General features: G+C 42.8%; 3 protein-coding genes across 4 annotated transcripts in view; 1 reads left to right on the top strand and 2 right to left on the bottom strand.

The window, feature by feature from the left end:
- Positions 1-1,879: 1,879 nt before the first annotated feature.
- wdr74 (WD repeat domain 74) lies at positions 1,880-3,991 on the bottom strand. The gene is made up of 2 exons (XM_083887362.1): positions 3,296-3,991; positions 1,880-2,886 (listed from the first exon to the last, which is right to left on the bottom strand). The coding sequence occupies exons 1-2, from the start codon at positions 3,905-3,907 to the stop codon at positions 2,200-2,202; spliced, it is 1,299 nt and encodes a 432-aa protein (XP_083743488.1). The 5' UTR covers positions 3,908-3,991; the 3' UTR covers positions 1,880-2,199.
- Positions 3,992-4,744: 753 nt separating this feature from the next.
- iws1 (interacts with SUPT6H, CTD assembly factor 1) lies at positions 4,745-18,181 on the top strand. Of its 2 annotated transcripts, XM_083887322.1 has the most exons (16): positions 4,745-4,904; positions 5,738-5,820; positions 6,260-6,947; positions 8,169-8,231; positions 8,415-8,616; positions 8,693-8,750; positions 8,849-8,961; positions 9,052-9,202; positions 9,291-9,373; positions 10,100-10,229; positions 10,311-10,428; positions 10,529-10,640; positions 11,855-11,911; positions 12,957-13,013; positions 13,257-13,368; positions 16,853-18,181. In XM_083887322.1, the coding sequence occupies exons 1-16, from the start codon at positions 4,862-4,864 to the stop codon at positions 16,976-16,978; spliced, it is 2,196 nt and encodes a 731-aa protein (XP_083743448.1). In that variant the 5' UTR covers positions 4,745-4,861; the 3' UTR covers positions 16,979-18,181. The 2 variants fall into 2 exon arrangements, with proteins under 2 accessions (XP_083743448.1, XP_083743449.1); XM_083887323.1 differs by lacking the exon at positions 11,855-11,911.
- Positions 18,182-21,048: 2,867 nt separating this feature from the next.
- Positions 21,049-25,859, bottom strand: part of ostn (osteocrin) — a gene marked incomplete at both ends in the record, with an annotated part of 7,133 nt that continues 2,322 nt past the window's right edge. The window contains 3 exons of the mRNA XM_083887016.1: positions 21,049-21,136; positions 22,349-22,581; positions 25,706-25,795. Coding sequence (XP_083743142.1) covers positions 21,049-21,136; positions 22,349-22,581; positions 25,706-25,795 — 411 coding nt within the window. The remainder of the gene's footprint in view (positions 21,137-22,348; positions 22,582-25,705; positions 25,796-25,859) is intronic.

The raw sequence follows: 25,859 nt of genomic DNA, 5'->3' as shown, positions 1-25,859 counted from the left end.
CATGTCACACGCTGAAGCATCTCTGGTCTTGAAAGTTGCCAGATATCAGATAAAGTAGTTCACAGGATGGACAGACGTTTGTTTATGTTTAAACCTTCCTCTTCGTCATCAACTGACAGGGTCAAGACTGAGTGTTCATATAGCGCCACCAGCAGGTCATCATTACCGTGGGTCTCAAACTCTACTGGTTAATGACGAGAGAGTTTACAGAGGCGAAGTCACTGCCATTAATTCACTGGATCTTACTTGCAATGCTAAATGCTAATGTTACATATATTTTGATGTAAAATAGGGTTTGATGTCGCGCATGTTTATTTGTTCATATTTAGATAAATGTGTCGTTTATTTGTTTGTTTTCCTCTGGAGCACTAGTGACTCATGGTCGGTAACTCACTGCCAGCAGTTTTATTTTATTTTATATTTTATGTATCCTTTATTTAGCTAGGAAGGTCCCACAGAGATGCAAGATCTCTTTCAGGGAGTCCAGGTCCTACAATTAGTTATGGAGACAAAAAAAATTTCAAGATACAAACAATAGAATGTAAACGTTAACAATACAGTCAGCGCTAAGCAAGTGTTCACACCGAAACTGCCTTCAAATTTGTACGTTTTTGGAAGGCATCATTCTCAGCGTTCAAATTAAAAAAGTGGTGAGAACACTGTTGCTAGGCAAAGATAAACAAACTGCAAATATTGTCATGCTCCCTCCTTATAGGCACATTTACGTTAGCCAATGTTAGCTATCTGGCTAAATGTAACCAGCTAACATACGGGTAACACGAACATTGTGCTAGAAAAAAATGCTATTGTGGGTTCCACACATTTTTTTGGGGGGGGGAAACAACTTGTGAACTCTGAGCTTTCGGAAGTTTTTAATGAGTTTGACATGAGTGGGGGACATTAGCATGGCCTGCTAACTCATTTATGTGGTAAACATGGTGCCATCAGACCAGAGTGTCCCTGTGTTTCAGGAAGTCTAAACTTCATTTGCTACAGATACATTGGTGTACTGATGTCCACTGACTTAAGTTGTGTTTTTATGGCTGAAATGTGGATTAAGGAATTGACCACTCTATTTTGTCAAAGTTCAAATAATGATAGTTCATGATGCATTTAAAGACCTGTATGGATTTCCGTTTGTTTTGAGGTGCCTTCAGGATGTTTCTTACGACCACGGTTCTACTGTGTTTTATTAACTTTGATGTTTTTGCTGTGTCCGCTTGTGTAACAAAAGGATGTAAAGGGACGTGACGTCACGCCAACTGACGCGTTTCTCATTTCAGAGTCTTAAAGGACTGAATGAACCGATCGATATCAGCCCTGAAGCAGAAGCCACATGTCTCTTTCTGTTTTCACTGAGATTTAAACCCTAAATGTTTCTCTGCCTCATTTCAGAATCATGGTTTTGATCCTTTTCCCTCTCCTGTGTTCAGACGGGCGAGTTCACTCTGCTTCAGGGTGAATTTCTGACTAAAATGAGATGAAAACATTTCACTCACCGTTACAAATGTAATGTTAATGTGACGCTACTGCTAAATAAAAGAGTTTTAACTCATGTCTGTATGCGAGTCTGCACATTAACATCAGGGAACATGTCACCCGACAACCAAGGCTTCAACCAGGAAGTCCCCACCTGAACCCTTCTCTCTCAAAGACTCTAGATTTACTGAGAAATAATCAAACAGCCAGCCAATTAGAATCAATCTTTATTGATCAACTGAGAATAGACATTTTCATCAATAAAGAACTTAAATATTAATGTTCATTTAACATTAATGTATAGGTTTGTAAGTCAACGCAGCAAAACCATTTTGAAACATCACTGATTTTTGAATCAGTACAGTACAGTGATCACTTTTTACTGTTTACGTACTATAAAAAGAACCTTTTAATAGGTGAATAATTCCTAGTTTTTCTTTGCTGCTTTATGACAATATATATATATATTTATATAAGGACACTGCCATTGTGAGGTTTAAGAAAACTTTCTTGACAAAATCACTCAGTTGATCAATTAAAAAAACAGATGAATTGATTAGGTGAAAAATAGTCATCTCTGTGACTCATTTAAAAAGAGAAGTTTTATTGTCTGTTAAATGACAGAAGATGAGTGAAGGCACGTTCTCAGTCCGAGGCGTTCAGGTGAGTCTTATTCTCATGTGTTTCAGTCTGACAGTTTTCAAATGTCCCGCGCTCTGATCACACCTCAAACACCTCAGTCTTGTCTTTTTTTCTCTTCTTCTTCTTGCTCTTCTTCTGTGGTTGTGGTTGTTCTTCCTCCTCCTGCTGCTCTTCCTCCTGCTTATGCTGCTGCTGCTGCTCCTCCTCCTCCTGCTGCTTCTGCTGCTGCTGCTCCTCCTCCTCCTGCTGCTGCTGCTCCTCCTCCTCCTCCTCCTCTGTTGTTGTTATTTTTCTCTTCGTCTTCTGCACCTCCTGCACCTGCTCCATCGTGTCCCACACTTCGTCCTCCTCCTCATCCCCCTCCTCTTTCTTCACATCCTGACCCCCCTCTTCTGCCCCTGCTCCTCCAGCCTCCAGGGTGCGGCTGGACAGCAGGAGGCAGTTGAGTCTGGACTTGAGGTAGACTTTGTGCTGCAGCTTGCGGTCCTCCAGGTCATGGATGCGGAGGAAGCGATCCAGCCCGCAGGACGCCACCACCTGTTGGGAGGGGTGACACTGCAGCCCCCGCACGCTCCCGGCCAGCCCCTTCAGGGAGCCGCGGACCAGACCTTTCCTCAGGTCCAGCACGGCGATCTCGCCGTGGGTGTTCCCCACCACCACCGCGTTACCAGACGAGGGCAGCGACAGAGCCGTGAGCGGGTATTCTCCATAATCGGCCTCCAGCACAGGGCGGCGCTGAGGGGAGGACGGGTCAAAAACCTGGATCTGGGGAGACAGGACAGAGATGGTTTAAAGGGACGGTTCAAGGTGTCTGAAATATGGCTGTATGAGCTACTGACACATGTCCCTGCTGTGAGACACATATGCTGATGTTTCTATGGACTTTGCTATGTGAGAGTGAAAAGTTGTTGGATAAGGAACAGCATGGTCAAACAGAACATTCTCTAGAGATATCAGACTTTTTGTTAGGTGACCATTTTGTGCAGTGGCTAAATTGGGGTTTTTTTCTGACTGACTGTGAGCATCCATGTCTTAAAGGCTGGTTCATGGCACAGTTCTCACCAACAGATATGACGTCACTCACTACATTTACATGACATTGCAAAAAAAAAAAAAGTAGCGTCCCTGACTTGAAGCTCATTTTTCCCCACTATCAGCAGTGCCGTGAACTCACTTGGTGGAAGCCTGTACAGGTGACCACTTTATCGGAGTCCGGGATGAAGGCCACGTCCCTGACCCAGTACGGCCTCCGCAGGTCCAGCCAGTCGTCCCGCAGGTTTTTGGCGCTGAACACGGGTTTCTCCGGCTGCTCCAGGTCCCAGATCTTCAGCCCGTTCTCCTTCCCGCCGGTCGCCACCTTGTGCGGGTGAATCGGACTCTGTCGCATCCTGCTCACGTTCTTCCCGACGTCCAGCTGCGTGACGGGCTCCTCGCCGCTGTCCTCCCTCCAGACCCGCAGCGCACCGTGCTCCCCGCAGGTGATCAGCGCGGAGCTGCCGAGTACGGCCAGTCCGGTGAAGCAGCCGTCCGCCGGGTCCCCGCAACGCCGGGCCTCCGTGAACTCGCCCTTCTCGGTGCTGAACGTCTTCACGAAGCCGTCCACGGAGCCGACCAGCAGCTCACTCTCCGCGGGGTCTCCCCAGCACAGAGCCCGGACCTCCTGGTCGCGGCTCAAGTGGCTCGTGTTGCAGAAGTTAAACGCCTGTTTCTGGGCCACACTGACTCCCTTCAGGATGCCAGTCTCCGAGCCCAGCCACACAGAGCACAGCCGGCTCCGCTCCCCCATCACCGCGGCTTTAAATCGACCGAGGACTGGATCAAAACCTTGACTCCTGCTGCTCCGGATCCTCGTCTTGACACAACACGCGTGGTTCCGTCCGTGTCGCGCGTCAATGACGTCACACTCTCTACGTGCGTGTTCTTCTTCTCGTTCGTTTTATTAGTGGTTGTTGGCAAATGAACTCAAGATGTATTACCGCCACCAACGGGTAAGGAGTGTGGACCCTGAGCTCTAAATATTTATAAATAAATAAATCCAGTTCTCAGAATATACTGAAACAAATATCTAAAACATTGATCATGTGAACGTGTTTAGGACATTGTATTATTACTTTTTCACATCATAACACAGCCACATTCAGAGGAAAAAAATGATAATGAATGTCATAGGGAATCATAACATTACATATTATATGTTTAATCATCACAATTTAATCAAACAAAACAGTTTGCTAGGATTATTTTTCAACGTATGATATGGTTTTGACACAATATTTTCTAAAACTGCTTCATTAATCAAAAGCACAAAATACCACTGCACAGTGAAAAAATGTATTGATATGTCAGGTCTCGTCCTGTTCCAGACACAATTAATATTGCGTTTAATGCACGTATTTAAATCAGTTACTCTTTAAAAAAAAAAAATGTCTCACTCACATTTTTCAAAAGCGTAAAAAGCTTTCAGTATCAGTAAGAATCGTGGTAAAAATCGATGATTTGTCAACGTCTGTATTGCTAATAAAGTTTTATAAATAAAATTGCAGTGACGTGATTACGCAGCGACCGCGTGCGCAGATGACGCAGTTCCTCCATTTTGGGTCTGTGGCTACTGGAGTTAGCTGCAGCTATTAGCTGTTGGAACGCGTTGTGACTTTGTTCTGGCGTGTTTTTCCCGCTTTGATATCAAGGTGTAGTTGTGTCTGTGTTCAGGTGTCAACCTGAATCCGCCTTAGTTTCACAAATGGACGGAGAAGACGACGACTTCATGTCCGCAAGCCACTCTGGTAAAATAACACATTGCTGCTCTGCTTTGTTTCCCGGTGAAATAGCAAACACAGTCATACCTTTTTATGAGTGTTTGTCATCTTCGTCGGGTTTTCAGTTAAGTTTTACGTCACACACATGTCGGAGGAAGGTAAATATAAGTAACACAAGTAAAAGCAATGGTAATTTAGCCTCCTGGCTTCGCGGCGATTAAGCTTTGACTAGTAACAACCAGGAAATGCTTCTCTGTTGTTCAGTGTTTATCATATTAGCACAAGTCGCAAAACAATAACAGAACACGTCGGCCAGTTTTTATGCACATCGCCTGTGTTGAGAGTTATACATTTGTTTCTACCACGTGCCTTTTATTTACTAACCTTACAATGCACGTTTTTTGCATGGGGCTAGTGTGTAGACACGCTACCGTTGTTATTTTTCTATGCGAACGTGTTTGCAGTAGAGTGGTAGCCATTGATGTGTTAATGGTTCAGCAACATTTCATTTCTCAAAATGTTCACTTGACAGTCTGTAATGTGTTGCTGCAGATGCTAATTTGGACAAAGCAATGTGGAAAAAGCAGTGTTGAGTAGAATTTATCTGGTGATAAAGCTGCATAAAGCATTGAATCAATCATCGACCAATTGCCACAATAAGTTCCTGTTACTATTTTGACAATGGTTAAATTAGTTTCAGTGTTCTTGTGATTTCAGCTTAATAAATGTGAATATGTTCTTGTTTGCTCCTCTGTGACATTTTGTCTGAGGTTGTCATTATTTTAATGTCTGGGAAACAATAACAGTGAACATTTTCTCACAATTTTCTCACATTTATGAACCAAATGATGTTGTTGCAGATGATGGCGGCGGCACTCCAGTTCAGGATGAACACCCGGCATCAGATGGTGAGGACGTGAAGAGCGATGGAAACCAATCTGAGGTTAGACTAACGTGTCACCACTCATGTGTCTTTTCTCTGTCGTTTTCGAGTTTATTGAACATTTGGGTGCCTGACACTGAACGATCTTCATGTTAATGTCATGTGATGCTTACTCTTGGGGGCATTAGTTCAGGTGGAGAACTTTGATCTGATGATGATAGACATCCTGCTTTATTTCATCTCCATTTTCCAACTGCACCTGAGCCACTAGAGCCACCTGTAAACCATTGTATTATATAAAGCACTTTGTTGTTGAAATGTGCTATACAAATAAACTTGACTTGCCTGGAAGTTTTTTTCAGAAAGTCAAAGATTCCTCCATACTGAAGATAGTCTGTCTTCAAAGACCAGGGAGTGCCCTGACCAGTGTCTCCAGCACATTTTGTGAATGATGTTTGTTTTTGCTTTGCCAATGACCTACTGCTGTTTGTCTCATAAGGATGAGGGCAGCAATGACGACCCCACCCCCGCCGTGGAGATCAGCAAGGCAGACAGTGGCTCTGAAAACGAGAACCACGGAGGAGCCGACAGCGACTCGGACGTCGAGGCCCCCCAGGGCAAGGGTGGTGTGGAAGAAAAGAGTGACTCTGAGGACGAGGCTCCTCGCCCCCCTGATGACAGCGACGAAGATGACTCCCCGGTCAAACGCAGGATAACTGATTCAGACAATGAGGACTCGTCTCCAGTCAAACACAGAGGTTCAGATAATGAGGAGGGGGAAGGGTCATCTCCTGTTGCAAAACGCAGAGGGAGCAGTTCGGACATGGAGGACGGTGAGGCGCGGCCCACAGCAGCCGCAGACAGCGAATCGGACAATGAGGATGCTAAACCTGCGGCGTCCAGCAGGTCAAATGCTGATAGTGACTCTGACACGGAGATGCCAGCTAAACGCAAGGCAGCACAGATAGACTCTGATGAGGAGGGGGAGGGAGAGGGAGAGGGAGAGGGGGGGAAACAGCAGGAGGACGCAGAGGAAGGAGGAGGAGGAGGGAAGTGGAAGGCTGTGATGCAATCTGACAGTGAGGATGAGGAGGGAGGAAGGAGGAAAGTTGCAGCAGGAAGTGATGGTGAACAACAAGAGGAGAAGGAGAAGGAACATGCAGATGACAGCGACGATGAGAAGCCAGGTACTGACCTCAGAACAGCTCACACATGAACACTATTGTAGTCACACTGATGATGGAAGTATACATAGAGGATGAGTTGAAAAACTCCTGTCACGGGTATCCTGACCACAATAGTTTATAATTATGGAAACGAAAGCCGTAGTGTGTATCAAATCATTGTCAGTAGTTTTCATGACTCTCTTGGTCTTTCCATGTCTGTGGAGAGGAGGCAGAAGGACAACAGCTGCACTAGTAAAGCAAGCAGCAAAATTTAAGTTAAAGAATTATTCCTGCTTCTCAATGTTGTTAAATTACTTTAGCTTAAGGAATTATCACCGGACGTCTGAAAAATGAGTGAGGTGAAACGATTCTCGAAAGTGAACAGGTTAAGAAACTAACCCCGCATCACTGAAACATGAGTTAGGTAGTCTGTCCAGAAAGCTCTGAAGGCTCACTTGAGGTAAGGGGGGGCTTAGCAACATTAGAAGTGTTTTGGCTAAATAATTTTCACCCTGGAGCTTTAAGATGTTGTAGTTTGTTTGTTTTTTTACTCTGTCTATAACCAACCTTCATTTGATTAGTAAGTAATCTGTACCCTTTAAGAAAAGGTCTGCATTTTTGCACATTTTCTGAAATGTAACACCACCAACAGTAATGTCTAGATGCCCTTGAGTCCAAGAGGAGTTAAAATTAGAGGAGTGCCTTCAGCTTGACACTGCAGCTACTCGATACTTGCTATATCTGCTCTTGTGTTTGAGTGGAACTCTTCGACTTGCAATCAAGAGGATACAGGATGTCCTGAAGTTGTAGTTTGCAGAAAACATAGTTATCAGGTTGTGAATATGGGAGTCCGTTTTAAGTGAAATTGGCAAACAATTCCATTTAAACACAGTGTTTTTCTAAACGGGGTCCAGCATTTCCGATGGTACTGAAATGCAACAGGTGTACTGGTGGTGTGATAACAACACAGAGAGGAGGAGTGTGATGTCAAATATGACACAGTGCAAAGCTGAATGTTGAATATTGCAGCTGCAAAGCCAAAGCCGAGCTGATTTCTCTCTCTAAAAAAATGTTTAATCTGGTTCAGTCTTGTGGCTTAAAGTGAGTTTACATCATGTTACAGCCTCAGTCATGAAAGTTGATCCTGTAACTAGTCAAATGCATTTCATCTGTTATTTCCTCAGAGTTGATTTCAAAGTGACCGATAAGGCACTTAAATTATGTCTGTGTGCGTCTTTGCAGTGAAGAGAAAGAAAGCCATCTTGTCAGACAGTGAGGATGAGGAGGAGAAGGATGAAACGCCAGGTAAGAGACATCAGCGTTTTTATTACCTTAACCAGTTGATGTTTATCTTTAAACATTCTGTGTGATTTTTGATGATTGAAAATCTCCTGTCTCAATTATTCTGAGCAACATTATTGTGATCCACGATATTATTGCAATAATATACATATTTATATATATATATATTTTTAATGCTTTACATAGCGAAGAGGAGTCGGCCGATGTCGGATGATGATGATGAGAATTCAGACAGTGATGATGGAGGTCCAGATAAGAGTCTCAAGGCCAAACTGAGAGAACTCGGCTCTGACAGTGGCAGCGAGGATGAGAGCTCGAAGGCGACGGGAGAGAAGAAGGATGAGAAAGCGCTGTTCGGCAGCGACAGCGACTCTGGAGACGAGGAGGAGTGAGTGCTGCTCCGAGGTCACAGTTTAACTTAAAGCCTAACCTGCTGTGACATTCAACCTTTGTGTTTCCTGCAGGAAAATGATCGCAGACATCTTTGGAGAGTCTGGGGATGAGGAGGAGGAGGAGTTCACGGTGAGTTGTCATCATCATCATCCTGTCTGATTACAAAGAATCGACTGCTTTTCTGCTTTCATCACATGACCTCTGACCTCTGTCTGCTCCTCCTGTAGGGTTTCAACCAGGAGGATCTGGAGGGAGACAAGGTCCAGGCGAAGGAGAAGAAGCAGCAGCTGCAGGAGGAGTCTGACTCTGATGAAGGAGTTGACCGCAGTGGAAGAGAAGAGTAAATCACCTTTATCTTTATTTTATTTATTTTCCCTGCACTTATAAATGTAGTTACATACATTGTGTGTTTGTGTGTTTGTGTGTTCAGCACAAGCTTCATGTCTGACTTCGACATCATGCTCGCTCGGAGGAAAGCCATGAATAGCAAGAAGAGAAGACACCGCGACGGAGGGACTTTCATCAGCGATGCTGACGATGTGGTCAGCGCCATGATCACCAAGATGACTGAGGCTGCAGAGGTCCGCCTTTAAAAAAAAAAAAAGATAAGCACTGATGCATTTCTGTTTCCTGTGAATCCAGACTGAAAACGTGTATTGTTTTTTGCAGGAGGATCGAACTCTGAACAGTCAGAAGAAACCAGCCCTGAAAAAACTCACCCTGCTGCCTCAGGTCGTCATGCACTTGAAAAAGTAAGAGCGCCACCATGTGGGTCACACTCTCAACACAGCCTCAGCAATAGAAATTAGTATCTTTAGGGATTTATCAACCCTCTACATAATTTGGTGCCAAAAGTGGAGAAATTACATGAGAAATATTTGGAAAGGTTCCACAAATATTTGATGACTGACTCTTCAGAATGTTATTCAGAGTTTTTAAACAGGAGCTGCACTTTTAACTTTAACGACCATTGGCTTCAGTCACAGAGTACACTGCAGTTCCACTAGCAGCAGGAGGAGCATCATATACACTGCACCTTTTATAGACTGTGTGTAATCTACTGATGTGAACAATTTGCTTTGTGTTCGGTGACTGCACCATAAGAATGGATCTGAAACACCTCGTTACCAGATAATAAAGCGTCAAATAATAGCCCAACATCTCTGCCAGACCAGATATAACCTCAGCCCAGCTTTGTTCAGAAATTGTTTTGTTGACCTAAATTAACTTTCATTGGAATGAGCAACATCTTTGATCTTATTTCATCTTATTTGTCTAAATAATCAGTCCCCAATTCCGAGGGGCCCAGAGTAAATCATATGGTCAAGATAAGATAAGAAAACAAGACAACAAACATCACACCCTCTCTCTTCTTGTTAATTCATATCTTGTAAGTGCAAAACTAAAGTGGTTTGAGGAGTAATCCCATTGTTGTTTTCCTCTACTTGACCTGTGTTGTGGTGCTGTTTGTCCCTCAGGCAGGACTTGAAGGACACGTTCATTGACAGCGGAGTGATGTCGGCTATCAAAGAGTGGATCAGTCCTCTTCCAGACAAGTCTCTGCCTGCTCTCAGGATCAGGGAGGAGCTGCTGAAGATCCTGCAAGAGGTAAGGACACTCGGTCACCTGCGATTTACAGTTAAAAAAAAGCAGAATCACTGTGTTCACCGTTACATTTCTCTCCCGTAGCTGCCCAGCGTGAGTCAGGAGACGCTGAAGCACAGCGGCATTGGCCGATCCGTCATGTTCCTCTACAAACATCCCAAAGAGTCACGATCCAACAAAGACCTCGCGCTCAAGCTCATCAGTAAGAACCACAATCACTTTGCTCACTGCGGTTGTTTTATTTTAGCGACTGAGAAAATGAACGACGTGTATTGACCGCTGCGTCTGCGTTTTGTGTCCAGATGAATGGTCACGGCCAATCTTTGGTTTGACATCCAACTACAAAGGAATGACGAGAGAAGAGCGACAACAGAGAGACCTGGACCAGCAGATGCCTCAGAGACGACGACTCAGGTAACGACATAAACCAGCCACACTTCCATAATCACGCTGTGTAGAACTGTTGGACATAAAAACTTGTTGTAGATGATTCTAATATGTCAACTTTTTGAGCTAATTCAATGTGTTTCCAGAAATATCGACACAACCGCACCTGTCAGGTGATGTTTTGTCAGTTTGAGGATTAAGGTACAACAACAACAACAATTATTGATGAGACGTAAGAACAAAGAAAGGGTAGAATTTAAAAAAATTGAAGGTCCCTGAGGGCACAGACCAACACTAGGCCTACTTGTCTAAATAGTTTTAGCACAGTTTGATGTCAGACATTAAAAGTGTTAGAACCACATTCAGATTTAGGACAGAGCTCAACTGACGTAATAATGCAAGCCATGTTTTATTACAGTTGAACACTGAATATTTTAGTATCTTGGGTCGTTTCCTCACTTGGTCAGAGTGATAATTTCACTGAAAAGTTCAGGTAGAATAAGGCACTGACACTTAGTGATGACTGCGTGTGCTCAGTGACAACATGGCTCCTAGGAACAACAGATATTAGCCGCTAAGAAAACATACTGATTGAGGCAACAACTGCTTTGTGTTGTGATTTTTCCTCAGTAGACGTGCGAGTCAGTGCATCCATTGCTGATATACTTCAGTACCTTTTTACTATACTGTACTATCCCTTTCACATGGCTCTCACTCTTTTATATGATTGTGACTCTATATCTGAAGATATACAGTACAGTGGAGTCTGAATGTGACTCACCTTGCTTCACCTTTTTGATTCACGTCTCTCTTTATCCTCCATAATCAGTCTGCTCTGTTTTCCGTTCATTTTGTAGACCATGATGTCCTGCCGTACGCCCGTAATTAACCCTATTTTTTTCGTATTTAGTTTTCATAACATAAAGAGATGATAAATTGGTGTTTCATACAGGCTGTTACTGCGCTCGTCAATAAAATATGTCATCCAGACAGAGAGTTGTGCGTTCGTGTCACCCTGGCTCTGTGAGTGTGTGTCAAATTTGGTCTTTTATGGTCGAAAACTGCCCTCAGCCGTGTGCTCCCACCATATTCAGATACATTAATTGAGATCATTCTACCTCCTCCTCTTCACCAACTCCCTTTCTTCCTCCTCTGGCATTTCTATTTTCATATTCTTCACTATTTCTTTTTTTTTCTGTTGTTCCTCTTCATCCTTCCATTTCACCCCTTCTCCCCCCCAGTCAGCCTCAGAAGGTGGAGAGGGCGGAGGAACCTGATGTCTTTTCTCCACCAATCAGGTTCAGTCATATGATTTGCATGGTTGCATTGCAAGCCTCTGTTCCAACTCAGAATTGAACAGAAAACTAACTGGCTGGATTTCCTTCTTTGGGCCTGGAAACAGGAAGTGGTCAAGATGTTGTTGTTGTTTTGTTTTTTTAATAAACACCCTAGTCGTGTTTGACCTTTGACCCAGGACTGAACACACAATGAACAACCTTGGGTTAGTTTTACAAGTCTGAGTGAAGTAGTTGATTTGTTAGTTGACATGACGGATCGTTATGACATCAGGATCCAAACTTAGGCCTTGCTTAGACCGGGTGTCACGATGCGTTCTGTTCATGGGACCTGTGAAAATACTTTGAATTGACTGTGAAACTGCAGTGGGTCAGAGGATGTCAGCTGCGGAAGAGGCTCTAAAAAGGGCTAATTTGTGTTTTCGGCAAATGTGGCCTTATAAGGTACGTTGTCTGAGCGAAAGCTGCAACTTTACATCAGAGCACACAAAAGTTATTGATCCACTGCTGCCTCCATTACTAAGTTAGAGTTTGAAATCCTTCAGTTAGACAAACGTGCCAGATGAAGCAGCAGTAGACCAGCGGCTCTTGTGCCACAATTTACTTTTAGAAAAGGCTAAACATTTAAGATAGACTTTTAAATGATTAAAATATATATATTCCCCCCGGGCCACTGTGTCTGGGGTTTCTGAACTATCCCCTTAATGTGTCTGTTTACACACATAAAAATGGAGTCAGAGTCTGATGTATTCAGGTGCGTTCAACATATGAACTCGGAGCTAGACACTGATCCTTTCACAGAGGACAGATGCAGTTCTGAACCAGGCCTAAATGTACTCTCTGGTTCCTTGAGGTGCAGGTGAGTATTTCCTGACTCTGTTGATGACTTGCCGACTAACTTGCTGTGAAGTGGAGAACGCTAATAAAAGCATGGATACCGTTGGATTTTTTTCGAGTGAGAAGAAAGTTCTTCAGCTGCGAGGTGTTCTTATCCTGTCCTGTTGGTTCATCGTATAAACCAATGTGTCTCTGTGTCCCTCACCTTTAGTTCAGGGGGACAGACACCTCGGCGGGACCTGGAGAAGCAGCTCACTGGAGAGGAAAAGTAAGTGGTGATGTTTTAGGATGTTCTGCTTTTTGATAGTGTGAACGGGAACCAGATCTGAGGCTGTTAAATCCAGGAAACTTAAACCAAAACCTGGAAAAATGTGTTGAATCGTCTTCTCCTCAAATCTGCCTCATCACAATCACAATATTTGACAGAGAGTGTGGGATTATACCTTTATTGTGTTGAGATATCAGCATCATCATCATCATCATCATAACGTGACTCTCCTCCCTCCTGCAGAGCTTTGCGACCTGGTGACCCCGGGTTCTGTGCTCGGGCTCGGGTTCCCATGCCCTCTAACAAAGACTATGTAGTACGACCCAAGTGGAACGTGGAAGGAGACTCCAGCAGGGTGAGTACGAGGGTGGGGGACTATGTTACAGTCAGTAAGGTTTAATTTCCTGAGGTGTATTCAGGTGTAAGAGGCTTCAGACCTCTCTGTTTGACATATTGTTGTTTAACTTAATCATGTATAGTTAATAATAATAATAATAATAATATAATTTCCCTTTTCAACTGAATTATTAACTTTACCCTACAACATTGTTTTTTGCTTTGTTTTTTAACTGTTTAATTTGAGGTACTGACACAAAGTACATGTCTTACACACCAGTGAGTGAGCTTTAACCCACAGAAGACAGACAGGCACACCACGTAAAACAGATTGTAGCTAACTAACAAAAGGCTTTTTAGTCTGCGTCAATTATATTTTAAGAATACGTCCACTGTTTTAGCTTTTTCCATCAGGGCAATGAAAGCGGTTGTCTCTTTGGACTTTGTAAGGGAACAAGAGGTTTACCAAAGTGACATTAATATAATTTTCCTGTTGGAAATGCTTCCTAACAGTGAGCTAAAGCAACAATCGAGTGGCTACTATCTGTTTTTCCCGGTGTCCCCAATGGCAGCCATGTTTGTCACTGAACACGCAGCACTCTCAGTACAATCAGCTCTAATTATGTCAGTATCTCATACAAACACACTTAAAATATACCTGTAAAACAGTGATATTGATTATTTAAATTGATGGTAGTTAAACTATTCATAATTTCATTGAAATGTCTTTTAATGTGAATTGGCAAAATTCATTTGATAAAAATGACTTTGAAACATTGCTTGGCGTCAGGCTGGGCTTTGAAATTGTTTCCAGTATATTTTGGCTGACGAGCAATAAACCTTATTTGTTCCATTATATATAACCCTGTACTGTTCCCAGCTCCAATGTAATCAATCACGGCACCTTCCCCACGCACGCACACACACACACACACACAAACACACATACACAAGTGCTCTGGACTCCGGTGCTTTGACACACACACACACACACACACCTCAGCAGGTGTGCGACCCTGAGTAACATGCCATATAAAATTGTCGTGCTCATTAATTGTGGCAGAACCTCAAGTCTGAAGAATGGGTAAAGTTTAGGGGTGATGTTTTAATTGTGCTTAGGGTTAGATTTAAGGTTATGGATAATAATAGTAATGGAAGTCAATGCTGTGTTCCAAGAAGAATGGTTAGATTTTTTAAAAAATAATTAAAGCTCCACTACTCTCTTGCTCTTAAGCATGGAACACATTTATAACAATTGGAAAAAGAAGTCAGACCTGTCGAATAAATTAATGCCCGAGTTCAGTTTAGTGTGAAAATAATGATCACAGCTTCTTTTTTTTTCCTATACCACGTTTGAAAATATATCGGTATAATTTTAAAAACTTGGTGATCTGCCCAGCCCTCGCTCTGAGGTATGTGATTGAACTTATGTGTTTGTTATAGGTTTATAATGTTAATATGATTAAAACATGTTAGTTAGTTTGAAGAACTTGTCGTTACATAAATGTAAGCACACAAGTCACTAATAGTTACGTGTTTATATTTAATTATTGTAAAGTTGTGATGTTTAAGGTACTTCTACATCATTCACCTGTTTATAAACGTCATTTTTACACAAAAACAACAGTGTCCTGATACATTTGAGTGGAGGTGTGAGCTGTGATTGGTCCTCTGTAGTGTGGCTTTAAGAAAGGCGTCAGCCTGCTGGAGAAGCACAAGCGTCGCTTTGCTGAGGAGAGGAAACTGCGTCGCCCACAGGGAGCAGTCAAGATCAGCATAGAGGGAAACAGAATGCCCTTATAGTTCCTGCAGTTCACCAGCGGGGGGCAGTAAGTCCTGCTGCATGGTGTGACGGTCGAGCTGACCACACTAACATGGCAGCCCATGGGTGGAGGATTTTTTTTGTTTGTTCATGACTTACTGCATCACTTCCTGTGACGGCTGTAACATGGTGATGGTTTGTCAGACGAGGTTTGATGGGTTTAAGTGATGTCGACGTCTGACGCGAGCTGGCGGCTAAGCTCGTAGCGGGGCAGGTGTCGACAGCGTTGTGGCTGGAGCTGAAACGATTAGTGGATCAATTCTTTAAATGACACGATCATCGTCAAAGCTGCAGTAGAACATTCACCTCCTCAAATGTGAAGAAAACCTCCTCATCTCACATTTTAATAGATATTTACACTATATATTTTTTAAATGAAAATCCTAAAGAAAATAATCTTCTTGTCCTTGCAGATTAGTAAAAAACAGCATATATTCATATTTGAGAAGATGAAACCAGACAAAACGGTTCTGAAATTGCTGCAGAATAAATATCAATCAATGAAGAACAGATTAATCGTTTCAGTTCTGTGACTCACCGAGTCCTGCACACATTTCACATGAATGTCCACATTGCAGCTTCAGAGGCTGATTTTAAATATGAAACATGTGCAGGAAGTGTGAGTTAAATGGACAAGTGTCTGTTGGTGGAAGTACTAAAAAACCTTAATTTTAAGGTACTAATGTTGAGTAATGTTCCTGTATTCAATATCACGCCTCAACTGTCTTTTACTTTCCTGTTGTCGATTCTTCAGCACTAGTTTATTTATTTCAGTGACCGTAAAACAAAGACTCCACATCCTTCCATCCTACCAAAATAAAAGCTAAACATTCCTGTTTCGGGTGCTGCCACCATAAGGTGGTTATATATAATAAAGGAACTCCAACCTCCTTTAATACTGTGCAGTCTGCTGGCTACAGTTAAGATAACCAGTGTAAGATGGCGGTGCGTGTATCCAGTTTGCCTTTTTTCATACAGTGAGTCGAGCTTAGTATCATTAGAATTATTTTGACAGCAATATTGGCACTGATTAACTTGCCGATATCTTAGATTTGAAATGATATAATAGTAGTTTAGTTGGTTTGTGTGCCATCATGACAAGACGAGGCAGTCCAGCGTCGGATGTAATCGCCCGACACAAACTGGGAAATACTTGCAAAGTTGGAATTGATGTAACATAAACATCTATTGTGGCACCAGTTGAGCGGACACACATTGGTACCAACCAATGAGAAACCACCAATTTACTACCAGTTCTCCATACCAGTCCCATCTATCTTAAAATACAGTTTTCAGTCGTGTTACTTCAACCTATCTGAGATGTCAGGAGCTCCAGTGTCATTTATATGACATTAAGGATGGCATTCACCTTTACTCACTTAGTAAGTACAACACAAGGCACAAGATACTCTGCTTTTGTGTTTTTATATCAGACCTTTATTTGTTTACAACAGTGTCATCACCAGCTGTGAGTTTGACCCCTTTATTTCATAAAGTTATCCTTTCTGTCATTTCACTAAAGTAATTGTAAAGCCTCTGAGTGATGAAGCAGCGACAAAAAAAAAATCTGATTTTGCTCAACTATTTCCCAGGTGTTGGTAAAACATGAAGGTGTGTTTTTCCTGCTTACATTGTTTGTTTTTTTTTGTCCTGACTCCCTGTTTCTGTTTTTATCTCTCAGGGTCCGATGAAGAAGGGAATGTCCCGGGTTGATAAACAGATGCGTAGAATTGCTGATATTCGCCGCCTGACGAAGCCGGGTCACGCTGTTAAAATCAGTGTCGAAGGCAACCGGATGCCGTTGTGATTTTTAAACACCGTAGGATTTATTGACTTGTTTTTTTTTTTTTTTTCTTTATAATGTTTTGTTTCTTGAACAATCCCGTGATTGTCCTCTCCCATCCCTCCGTCCTCCCTGCCGAGGTCCAGCCTCGTCCCACTGCTGACCGAGGGTCTATGGTCACCTGCTGATGTCACAGACTTGACTGTGTCCGGCCAGGAAAGATTAAATATCATCCAGAATGATCCTTGGAATGAGAGATTACTGCCATTTTTATGTGAGCGGGCACAGCTGCCTACATTAGCTTTATCTCCAGACCAACTGTATCTACTCTCTTAATGAAATCTATAATGTAAGCTAAAAGTAGTATGGAAGTCCGAAATGCTGACTTTTTAAGCTAGAACTGAACTAAATGTGTTCATAACTGCAGATAATGTTAGTAGTCTGCTGCATTACCTTTATTTTCTAGGCTAATCATGTTACTAGAAAACACAAGCTAATGTTAGCTTATGATTTCTAATGCGTTATTTTGAGAATTAAGCAGCAACAAGGTCAGAGGAAGACAAACAAAACGGAATAGAAGCTATGTTAGCTCTTTCTGCCAACCATGAGTCGCGTTTATACATTTTATTTTTTTATTCTTTTTAAATGAACAAAACAAAGTGAAGAAGCCATGTCTCTGCGATACACTAAAAAAGAAAAAGCGTAACATTCTAAATTAATGTAAACTTAAACTACAAATCTCACTGTAAGGGCACATTTTTCCTCTTGCTTTAAGAAAATAAAAGTGTGTGTAAGTAATAAAAATCCTCCCAAAACCAGGTTTTTAAATTTAAAAACTTGATTCAGGTCAAACTAAAACTGCTAAAACGAGTGAGTAATGTGGTGTCGGCGTGATGCCGGTGGTTTGGAGATAAAGCTGTAGCTTAATATCCAAGGATCATTGTAGAGATATTGATTTTTGATTTTATTTTTTTTACCTTAGAACCCTGAACTTCTCATTTTCTGGATTCAAGAACAAAATGTTCTTTCCCACCTCTTATTTCTTTCTAAATGTGAAGGTGTTTGTATTTAGGCCAATGTGTCCCCCCCCCCCCCCCCACCTCTCTGCTACCATAGCAGCTGTACAGACGCGTGAGAATTGTGTGCTGGACGCGGTTCACACACACGAGGTAACATGAGGTTCAGGTCTGTCTGCACTGTTCTGTATCAGGTAATACTTTTCTTAATAAAGACTCAACATAAACTCTCTGAACTCTTGTGTGGTGATATCAAGTTCTGGCCGAGTCGGGGGTGAGTTCATCAAAATGTAAATAATCGCATGTTCACAGGTGTAGCTCAAATTTTGAAAATGTGAAGTCAAATATTTGTTTAGGCGGTATTTCCTGTCACCACAGGGTGGTGCTGTCACTGTACCTGAACATTGACATGTCAAATGTGAGACTGGACAGTTTAATGAGTCAGATTAATGTTGAAGGTGATTATTTGCACAACTTCTAAAAAGCTTTGCATTGTAGTATCTCAAAGACTGACTGAATATTTCTATTTTTTTTTTGTCAGTATGACAACTGCAAATTATACAACTTAAATAAATGGCTTACTTCCTGTTGGCTTCACAATATTAATTTTTGTTAAAATTGCAAAAAAGAAGCTCTAAATTGCAGAGTTTTATAGAGATCCGAGTCCATAAATCTCGCCTCGAAAAGCTGCAAGTGTCGTATTTTTTGGCCGCATTTGTCCCTTTAAAACAAAAGTGTGAGCACGGGATCATTAACTCTTTATTAAAGCACAATGGAAATCGAGGCAGTGAAAAGCATTAAAAACCAGCAGCAGTGAGCAGGACTGAACACAGACAGGAACAACGAGATGAGGTTTTGAACCTCCACTGCACCACACCGTGTCGCACCGTCGTCCCATAAATCCTCTTTATGGTTCATTTCATACACTGATGCTGCGCTGATGCAGCAGAAGCCGAATCTGCTGCTGACAGGAAGTTGTTTTTCACCAGAAAACATCACCGCCAGGCGCGTCGGCTTCTACAGGAATATTCTGGAAGTTGGACACGTCTTAAACAAATTTACAAACAATACATTTTCCATTCGTCTTTTATCGAGGAAACATCTCTAAGAAAAGGTAAACAAACAACAACAACAACCTCTGGCCACTTTTGATGCAACTGCATCTCCGTTCACTCTACATGCTTCTCTAATTAGAAGTTACAAGTCAGAAAACCCATATGTTTGGAAACCCAAGCTGTGGAATTGATCAGAAACGATGCACAAAAGTGGACCTGACTTCTCTCCATTTTAAAAACATTGACCAAAGATTAAATGTTCAACAGAGTTAGTGAAGATATCATTGAATAGCTGAGTAGCTTCTCCTGAAAACCACATACTGATTTTTTCACTTTTGATAATAAATGTTTATCTTCCAGGCGGTAAACTCTGGAAATGGTTGTGCCAAAGGGGACCGTATCTATGTTCCCCGGGTCCTATGTTCCCCGCTTTGTATGTGACAGGGGAACATAGGACCCTTTTTCAAAAAAAAAGGGTCCTATGTTCCCCTGTCACATACAAAGTGGACCTTTTTTGGGAAAAACGGGGAACATAGGACCCGGGGAACATAGGTACGACCCCGTGCCAAAGCATGGACACTAGCAGGGACACTAGCACTAGCAGGGGCCATACCTATGTTCCCCACTTTGTATTTTTATTTTACTTTTTCCCCACTTTGTGACAGGGGAACATAGGACCCTTTTTTAAAAAAAATAACAATAAAAAAAGATCCGATGCTCCCCGATCGGGGAACATAGGTACGACCCCCACTAGCGTTAGCTAGCCTAGCACTTAGCAAAAGCAAGCAGGTCAACAAAAGCGCATCTAACAAGTACACAGTAGTAGAGCAGAAACAATTACTTTTTTCATTATTAAAACAAGATTTGTGATTGTTTTAGCTAATTAAATGTGAATATTTTTCTTCTTCTCTCTCCAGATAACGAAAGGAAGCATTAAAACTGAATCATTTTGGTTTGTGGACAAAACGAGACACTCAACGAAACATCGTCATTTCCAGGTTTGACAAACACTTATCAAATTTGACAAACTTATGTTTTTTTTTTTTAACGTTTTCTGACATTTTATGGACCAAGCAATTACTCGGTTAATGGAGAAAATAATCAACATTTTCATCGATTTCGAAAATAACCGCTCTACACATAATGATTCACCCCAAAAACCAACTCTCCACCTGAACTTCACACGAACATGACACTAACTCTTAAAGGTCCAGTTTGTACACGTTAGTAGGGTTTATAAAGCAGACGTTAACCCATATGTACATTTATTTAAGTGTAAAAATGGCCTTGCATGAAATCGATTAAGTCTCAGGCTTTTTATATGTACAGTTGTCAAAGGTCATGCTTTAACAAAGTCCTACGCGGCGCTCAAACTGAAGGTAACGGCATCAAACATAGTCAGGATGTTTCCAACCTTGTCGTCTCCTGCGCACGGACAATTATAGAAGTGAATCTGTTGTTGCTGTGGACTAATGGGCCCCTGATCTCAACTCAGGATCCCAGGTAATCCCTCTGTTGCTAGGCTCCTGCTTTCACACATGTACAGTGTTACGGTGTTTTACGGCGCAGTGTTAATATTGTCCTGCTGTAAACAGCCCTGCACTGCTGGAAAAAACAACACAACAACAACAACAACAACAACACAAAACTCAAGTCAAGTTGTGTCAGTGTCTGAGTCTTTTCTTTGGTCCTGACACATCTGAGCGTGTGATGGATTTACAGAGCAGCACCTGAACACATCGTCATTAAACATTCGTGGCTGTGAGGAGGGGGGGGGGGGGGGGAAGGTGAAAGGATGGTGGGCGTGTCCCAGCAAGTGACTGGCAGTCTGTGATTGGCTGTTTCATGCGTATGATGGGGGGGAGTCATCTACAACGAGACAGAGTAGAAAGGGCCATTTCAAACTTTTTTTTTTTAATTCCATTTATCACAAAATGATGTGAATGACAGCTGCAGTGACTGTACCTGGTCAATGGAGGGCGCTATGAAGAGGGGGCAGGTCATCTGGAGAAGTAGTCGTTGTCTACCCTCTGCTGTTTGGTAGACGGCTCATGCCGATCCTGTCCATGGGTGGAGGGTTGACTCGTCGGCGTGGCAACTCCACAACTTTGCTGGGAGGAAAACAGAAGATTAAGGCTTGGCTGCTATCAAACAAGTAAAAGCTGATCATCATGACGTCCATCAGATTTCACTGAAAAATCAGTGATCACAGGTTCATCACAATTTGAATTGAATTTTGTGAATTTTGTGTCAGTCATTCCAGGTTAGAGCATGGAGACCCCGAATCCAGAAATGACGGGATTCGGGCTGGGGTCGAATTCCTTCGCTAAAGTTCCTTTACTGAAACACAGACTGAATTTAAATGCTGTTTTTCAAGATGATTTATTGAAAATTTGGTGTAAACGTTGAACAAACATATGAATAAGAAGTAAAAAATGTGTCGAAAAGTAGAAAGCGATAATTAATTGACCTTGTGTTTCTGTTTAGAACTTAAAGGGGAAGTAAGTAGTTTATAGTGACATCTAGAGGAGAGGCTGAAATTTACAACAAAGACCTGCTCCTCTGCTCACCCCCTCCCTTCCCTGAGCGCTACGGTATCCTCAGCTGGTCAAATGTCGACCTCGTCGTCTTTCTCCGTGTCAGCAGATGAGGTTCGTGGGCGAGCTACCGCGGCCGTAGCAGACGAAGCGGAGAGAGAGGAGGCGGGACTTCCGCTACAAGTAAAGAGACGCTTGATTTGTTCTCTCGCGTTTGTCCTTACAGGCTCCGGTAGAAACATGGCGTCTCGCTGCTAACAGTGGCTATGCAACCGCGTCCCGCGACCATGTTATTTTACATGACTTTTTGAAACACTACGAAAATGAAACAACAACTATTATACAGCGACTAGACAATGCAGGAGCACATAATATGTATAAAAAAGTGGATTTTGGGTTATATAAACCCATAAATACTAAATATTGTCCCTTTAAGATTGCTTTTTAGCACAGAGGGTCTGAAATGTTATTATACTGTAACTGTTTTATCATAACCATAAATAAAGGCTCACGTCAGGCTCAGATAAACAATACAGGATGTGCATCAATTTTGGTCAATCTTCTCTCAGCCTCGGTAAGGTTTGGACATAAAAATATGGCCTCTATTCAAGGAAATGTCAATTTTGCTTCAGTCACTCAAACACTGAACTTTAGCTCATATTTGCATGACACAAATGTCTTGATGTTGCTGCGACACAACTACAGCTAAAAAAAAAAATGGACTGGTCCAGCATCAAACAAAGTGAAACAAACCTCTTGCCACAGGCTTCGTCACACTCGTCCTACCTCTGCTTGTTTGTTGCCTGTTTGGTTTCCATGGAGCTGATTGACAGGCGGTCCAGAGGTGAGCTGTTCCCGGGGAAACTCCTCTTCCTCTTTGGCTCCATGACATCGTTCTCCATTCTCACCAGGTCGTCCATCCGGAGCAGTTTTGCCGTTAGCTCCTCCCCTTCCCTCTTCACTCCCCCGGGGCGGAGGTGCAGAGCCATCAGAGGCCTGGACCCGGGTCGGTCCACACGCTGGAACACAGACGCGAGACGGGTGTAAGGCCGCGTACTGAGATTACAGGTGAGTGGGTGAGCTTTATGTGATGAGATGTTAGGATTAAATCATCAGTTGACCCTTAATGAGTCAATTTTTCCTCATCTGAACCTCTATTGTCCCCTGTGCAAGTCTTCAGAGTAATTACCAAAAACACTGTGGCCTCTATAGCCATCTTTCCATCATGGTCCGGTACAGTTTAGAAGGGTAAATCCCTCAGGCGTCAGGCGTACGTTTTTGACTGATAACAGTTAGGGATGAACCAATCCACTTTTTTTCCCACTTCTGATCCGATTTCTGAATTTGGACGGCTGTGATTACGTCGGCTGAAGAGAGCAGGTTGCGGAGCTGAACTTCCTGGTTTAACGCCTGGTCGATCATGCTCTCTTGCTAGCTGGCTGTAAACTGCGGAATGGATTTCCTGAACATGAGTCGTGCATCATTACTCCGCGTCTCATTGAGACACGCCTCAGTTCAGGAAACCCATTCCACAGTTTACAGCCAGCTAGCAGGAGAGCATGATTGACCAGCAGAGCAGTCAGGGAATCACTTAAGGAGACTTTTCAGCAGACACACACACACACACAGACGGATCGGATCGTAAATCTCTATATAGTTGGACAGGAAATTTCCGATCCGTGAATTTACGTCTGTATCGGAACCCGATACCGATACTGGATCGGATCGGCCACATCCCTAATAACAGTACCTTTGCTTGGGAAGCGGAGTGTGTGCTGTGCCTGAGGCCGCGTCGTAACGTGTACAGGTGCCACAACAACGTACGACAACATCAGATGTGACACAAAAGACAACAACGCAAGGGACAACGGCCAGCGGAGGACAGCAAGTCTCCCGCACTGTTCACTGTTTTCTTATCTCATGGGTCAAGCTCAACAAAATGGAACAGTTGGGGCCGGTTATTTTGGTACTATTCCTAAAGGGAACACAAAAAAATACGTCCTGTACCAAACCGTTCCACGCCAAAGACACCAAACGACCTACTTCCCCCCCCCGCCCCCAGTCACACATACACCTTTGAGAGCGAGACATGAACAGAAGTGGGACATCCTCTTTCTACAGCATCTCTGTAAGTTCTGTCTTTTGCTGCGACCTCACTTGTCCTGCTTTTCTTCCGCTGCCTGTTCAACCACGACATGAAATGTGTCGCCCTGTTGCGCTCACGCAATCATCATTTCCAACTCCTACCATCACAAAGGAGATTCCATCCATCCATCCATCCATTATCTAGCGCTTTATCCTCCACCAGAGGGTCATGGGGGGGGTGCTGTGCCTATCTCAGCTGACATAGGACGATAGGCGGAGTACACCCTGGACAGTTCGCCAGTCCATCGCAGGGCCACACATAGAGACAAACAACCATTCACTCACACTCTCACACCTACGGTCAATTTAGAGTGAACCAATATTGCGTGTTTTTTGGACTGTGGGAGGAACCAGGAGAACCCGGAGAAAACCCACATGCACATGCAAACTCCTTGCAGAAAGGAGTTCTTGTTTTGACCGGGGCTCGAAGTTGTTCCACAAAGGAGATTCAAACGTGTGAAATGACAATAAAGCCCATGCACTTCAGCCATCGCCACCTGAAACATGGGAATGTCTACAACACAGAGAGACTCCACTTGACTCTTCATCAGTCGACTCTTCCTCGATGGACTCGTCCAACTCTTCATCACCACTGACTCTTCCCGAGTCAACTCTTCGTAAACCTGTCTCTTTCTCATGTCTGCGCCGTGTTTTCTCTGAGGGCGTCTCCGTACAGAAAACACTGGCCTCGGCGGAGACGAGTCTCCCGCTCCGCTCACTGTTTTCTTACGTCAGGACGCCATCACCTCTTACATCATGACCCCGACAGTCTGACTTCCCGTCCGCCCTCGGCCCTCGATGACTCAGACGATCGGGTTTCGTCCAGACTAAACAGAAACCACCTCCATCAGCTGATGTTGGCACGGGCTCCTCAGGGGGCGGAGCCATTGGGTTTGGGCTGCGTCAGTGATTTGATACCACACTGTGTGTGTGTGTGCTTGTGTGATACTTGTATCTGATACCTTTTTTAAAACATTTTCCGGCACAAACAGAAGACTCCATGGGAACTACTGGTCCCGACAAGGACCATAACCTGGTCCTAATGAGGCAGAACCTCATTTCTGAGGCACTGTTGAAGGTATAATTTGATTTGTGGTTAAGGTTAAGGTTAAGGTTAAGGTTAAGGTTAGGGTTACCTGGCTCTGGTAAAGGTTAAGGATAAGGCTTTGCTTTGACTGTCCAAATGCATAGAAGTCAATGAGTGTGTTTGCATGATGAGGGCTCCAGGGTGTGAGGACCTAAATCACAGTATGGGGACTTTAAGGTGAAGACATAATTAGGTCAAGGTTAAGGTAAAGGGTTAGGGCTCTAGTAGTTATGGTTAAAGTTAAGGTAAGGAAGTGAACAATGTAAAGTCCTCTGAAGTCATGGAAAAAAAGACTGTAAATGTGTGTGTGTGTGTGTTTGTGTTCTTGTACTTGTGGCATACTGAGGACCAGTGAGGGTTTTTAACCAACAAAGTGAGGTCCTTTTTATGAAGTGAGGACAATTTGGCCGGTCCTCACTTTGTTTTCATTGAAATCACTTCCTTAGGTTGTTATAACATGTTATACTCAATTTGTAAAAAAAAAATATCTATACAGTATAGTTGTACATAGTATAGTATTACATTTTTGTCCATTTTTTTTTTTTAATTTTGAACGACATAGTATAGAATTACTTTTTTTGTCAAATTTTGGACCAAAAATTTTATTTTATTTTTTTCAACTTTTGGATGACATAGTATAGTATGACGTTTTTGTCAAATTTTGGACAAAAAAAATAAATAATAATAATAGTAATAATTTACAGCCGTTTCTGCTCTGGGGCTCCACCTGCAGACATTTTATGGTACTGCAACCAGTAGTTCTTTGTAGATGTCGTTCATGAAGTAGATTTTTGTAATTGTGTTGATTTATAAAGTGGAAATGCTGGTCCTCAGTATGCAGCAAGTACAAGAATGTGTGTGTGTGTGTGTGTGTGCACATGTGTGTGCACATGTGTGTGCGCGTGTCTGACCTGATGTTGGACTCTGTAGCCGTCCACATGACAGTGCAGCACAGTAATGACCAGCAGGCAGGTAAACAGCAAACAACCACAGGACTGCATCTACAACAACAACAACAACAACAACAACATTAACATTAACTGGTGACGTACAAACACCCAGATG

This window comes from Microchirus variegatus (assembly GCF_963457635.1).
Source record: "Microchirus variegatus genome assembly, chromosome: 3".
Taxonomy (NCBI): domain Eukaryota; kingdom Metazoa; phylum Chordata; class Actinopteri; order Pleuronectiformes; family Soleidae; genus Microchirus; species Microchirus variegatus.
Note: the sequence above shows the minus strand (reverse complement) of the source record. Positions and strands in the feature narration are given on the sequence as shown.

Coding starts and splice junctions, on each gene's coding strand:
- wdr74 (XM_083887362.1), bottom strand. CDS start 3,907: ATGGGGGAGCGGAGCCGGCTGTGCTCTGTGTGGCTGGGCTCGGAGACT. Junction 2,887..3,295: donor CCTGTACAGGCTTCCACCAA/GTGAGTTCACGG, acceptor CTGTCTCCCCAG/ATCCAGGTTTTTGACCCGTC.
- iws1 (XM_083887322.1), top strand. CDS start 4,862: ATGGACGGAGAAGACGACGACTTCATGTCCGCAAGCCACTCTG. Junction 10,429..10,528: donor CCTCGCGCTCAAGCTCATCA/GTAAGAACCACA, acceptor TTTTGTGTCCAG/ATGAATGGTCACGGCCAATC. Junction 13,014..13,256: donor CAGCTCACTGGAGAGGAAAA/GTAAGTGGTGAT, acceptor TCCCTCCTGCAG/AGCTTTGCGACCTGGTGACC.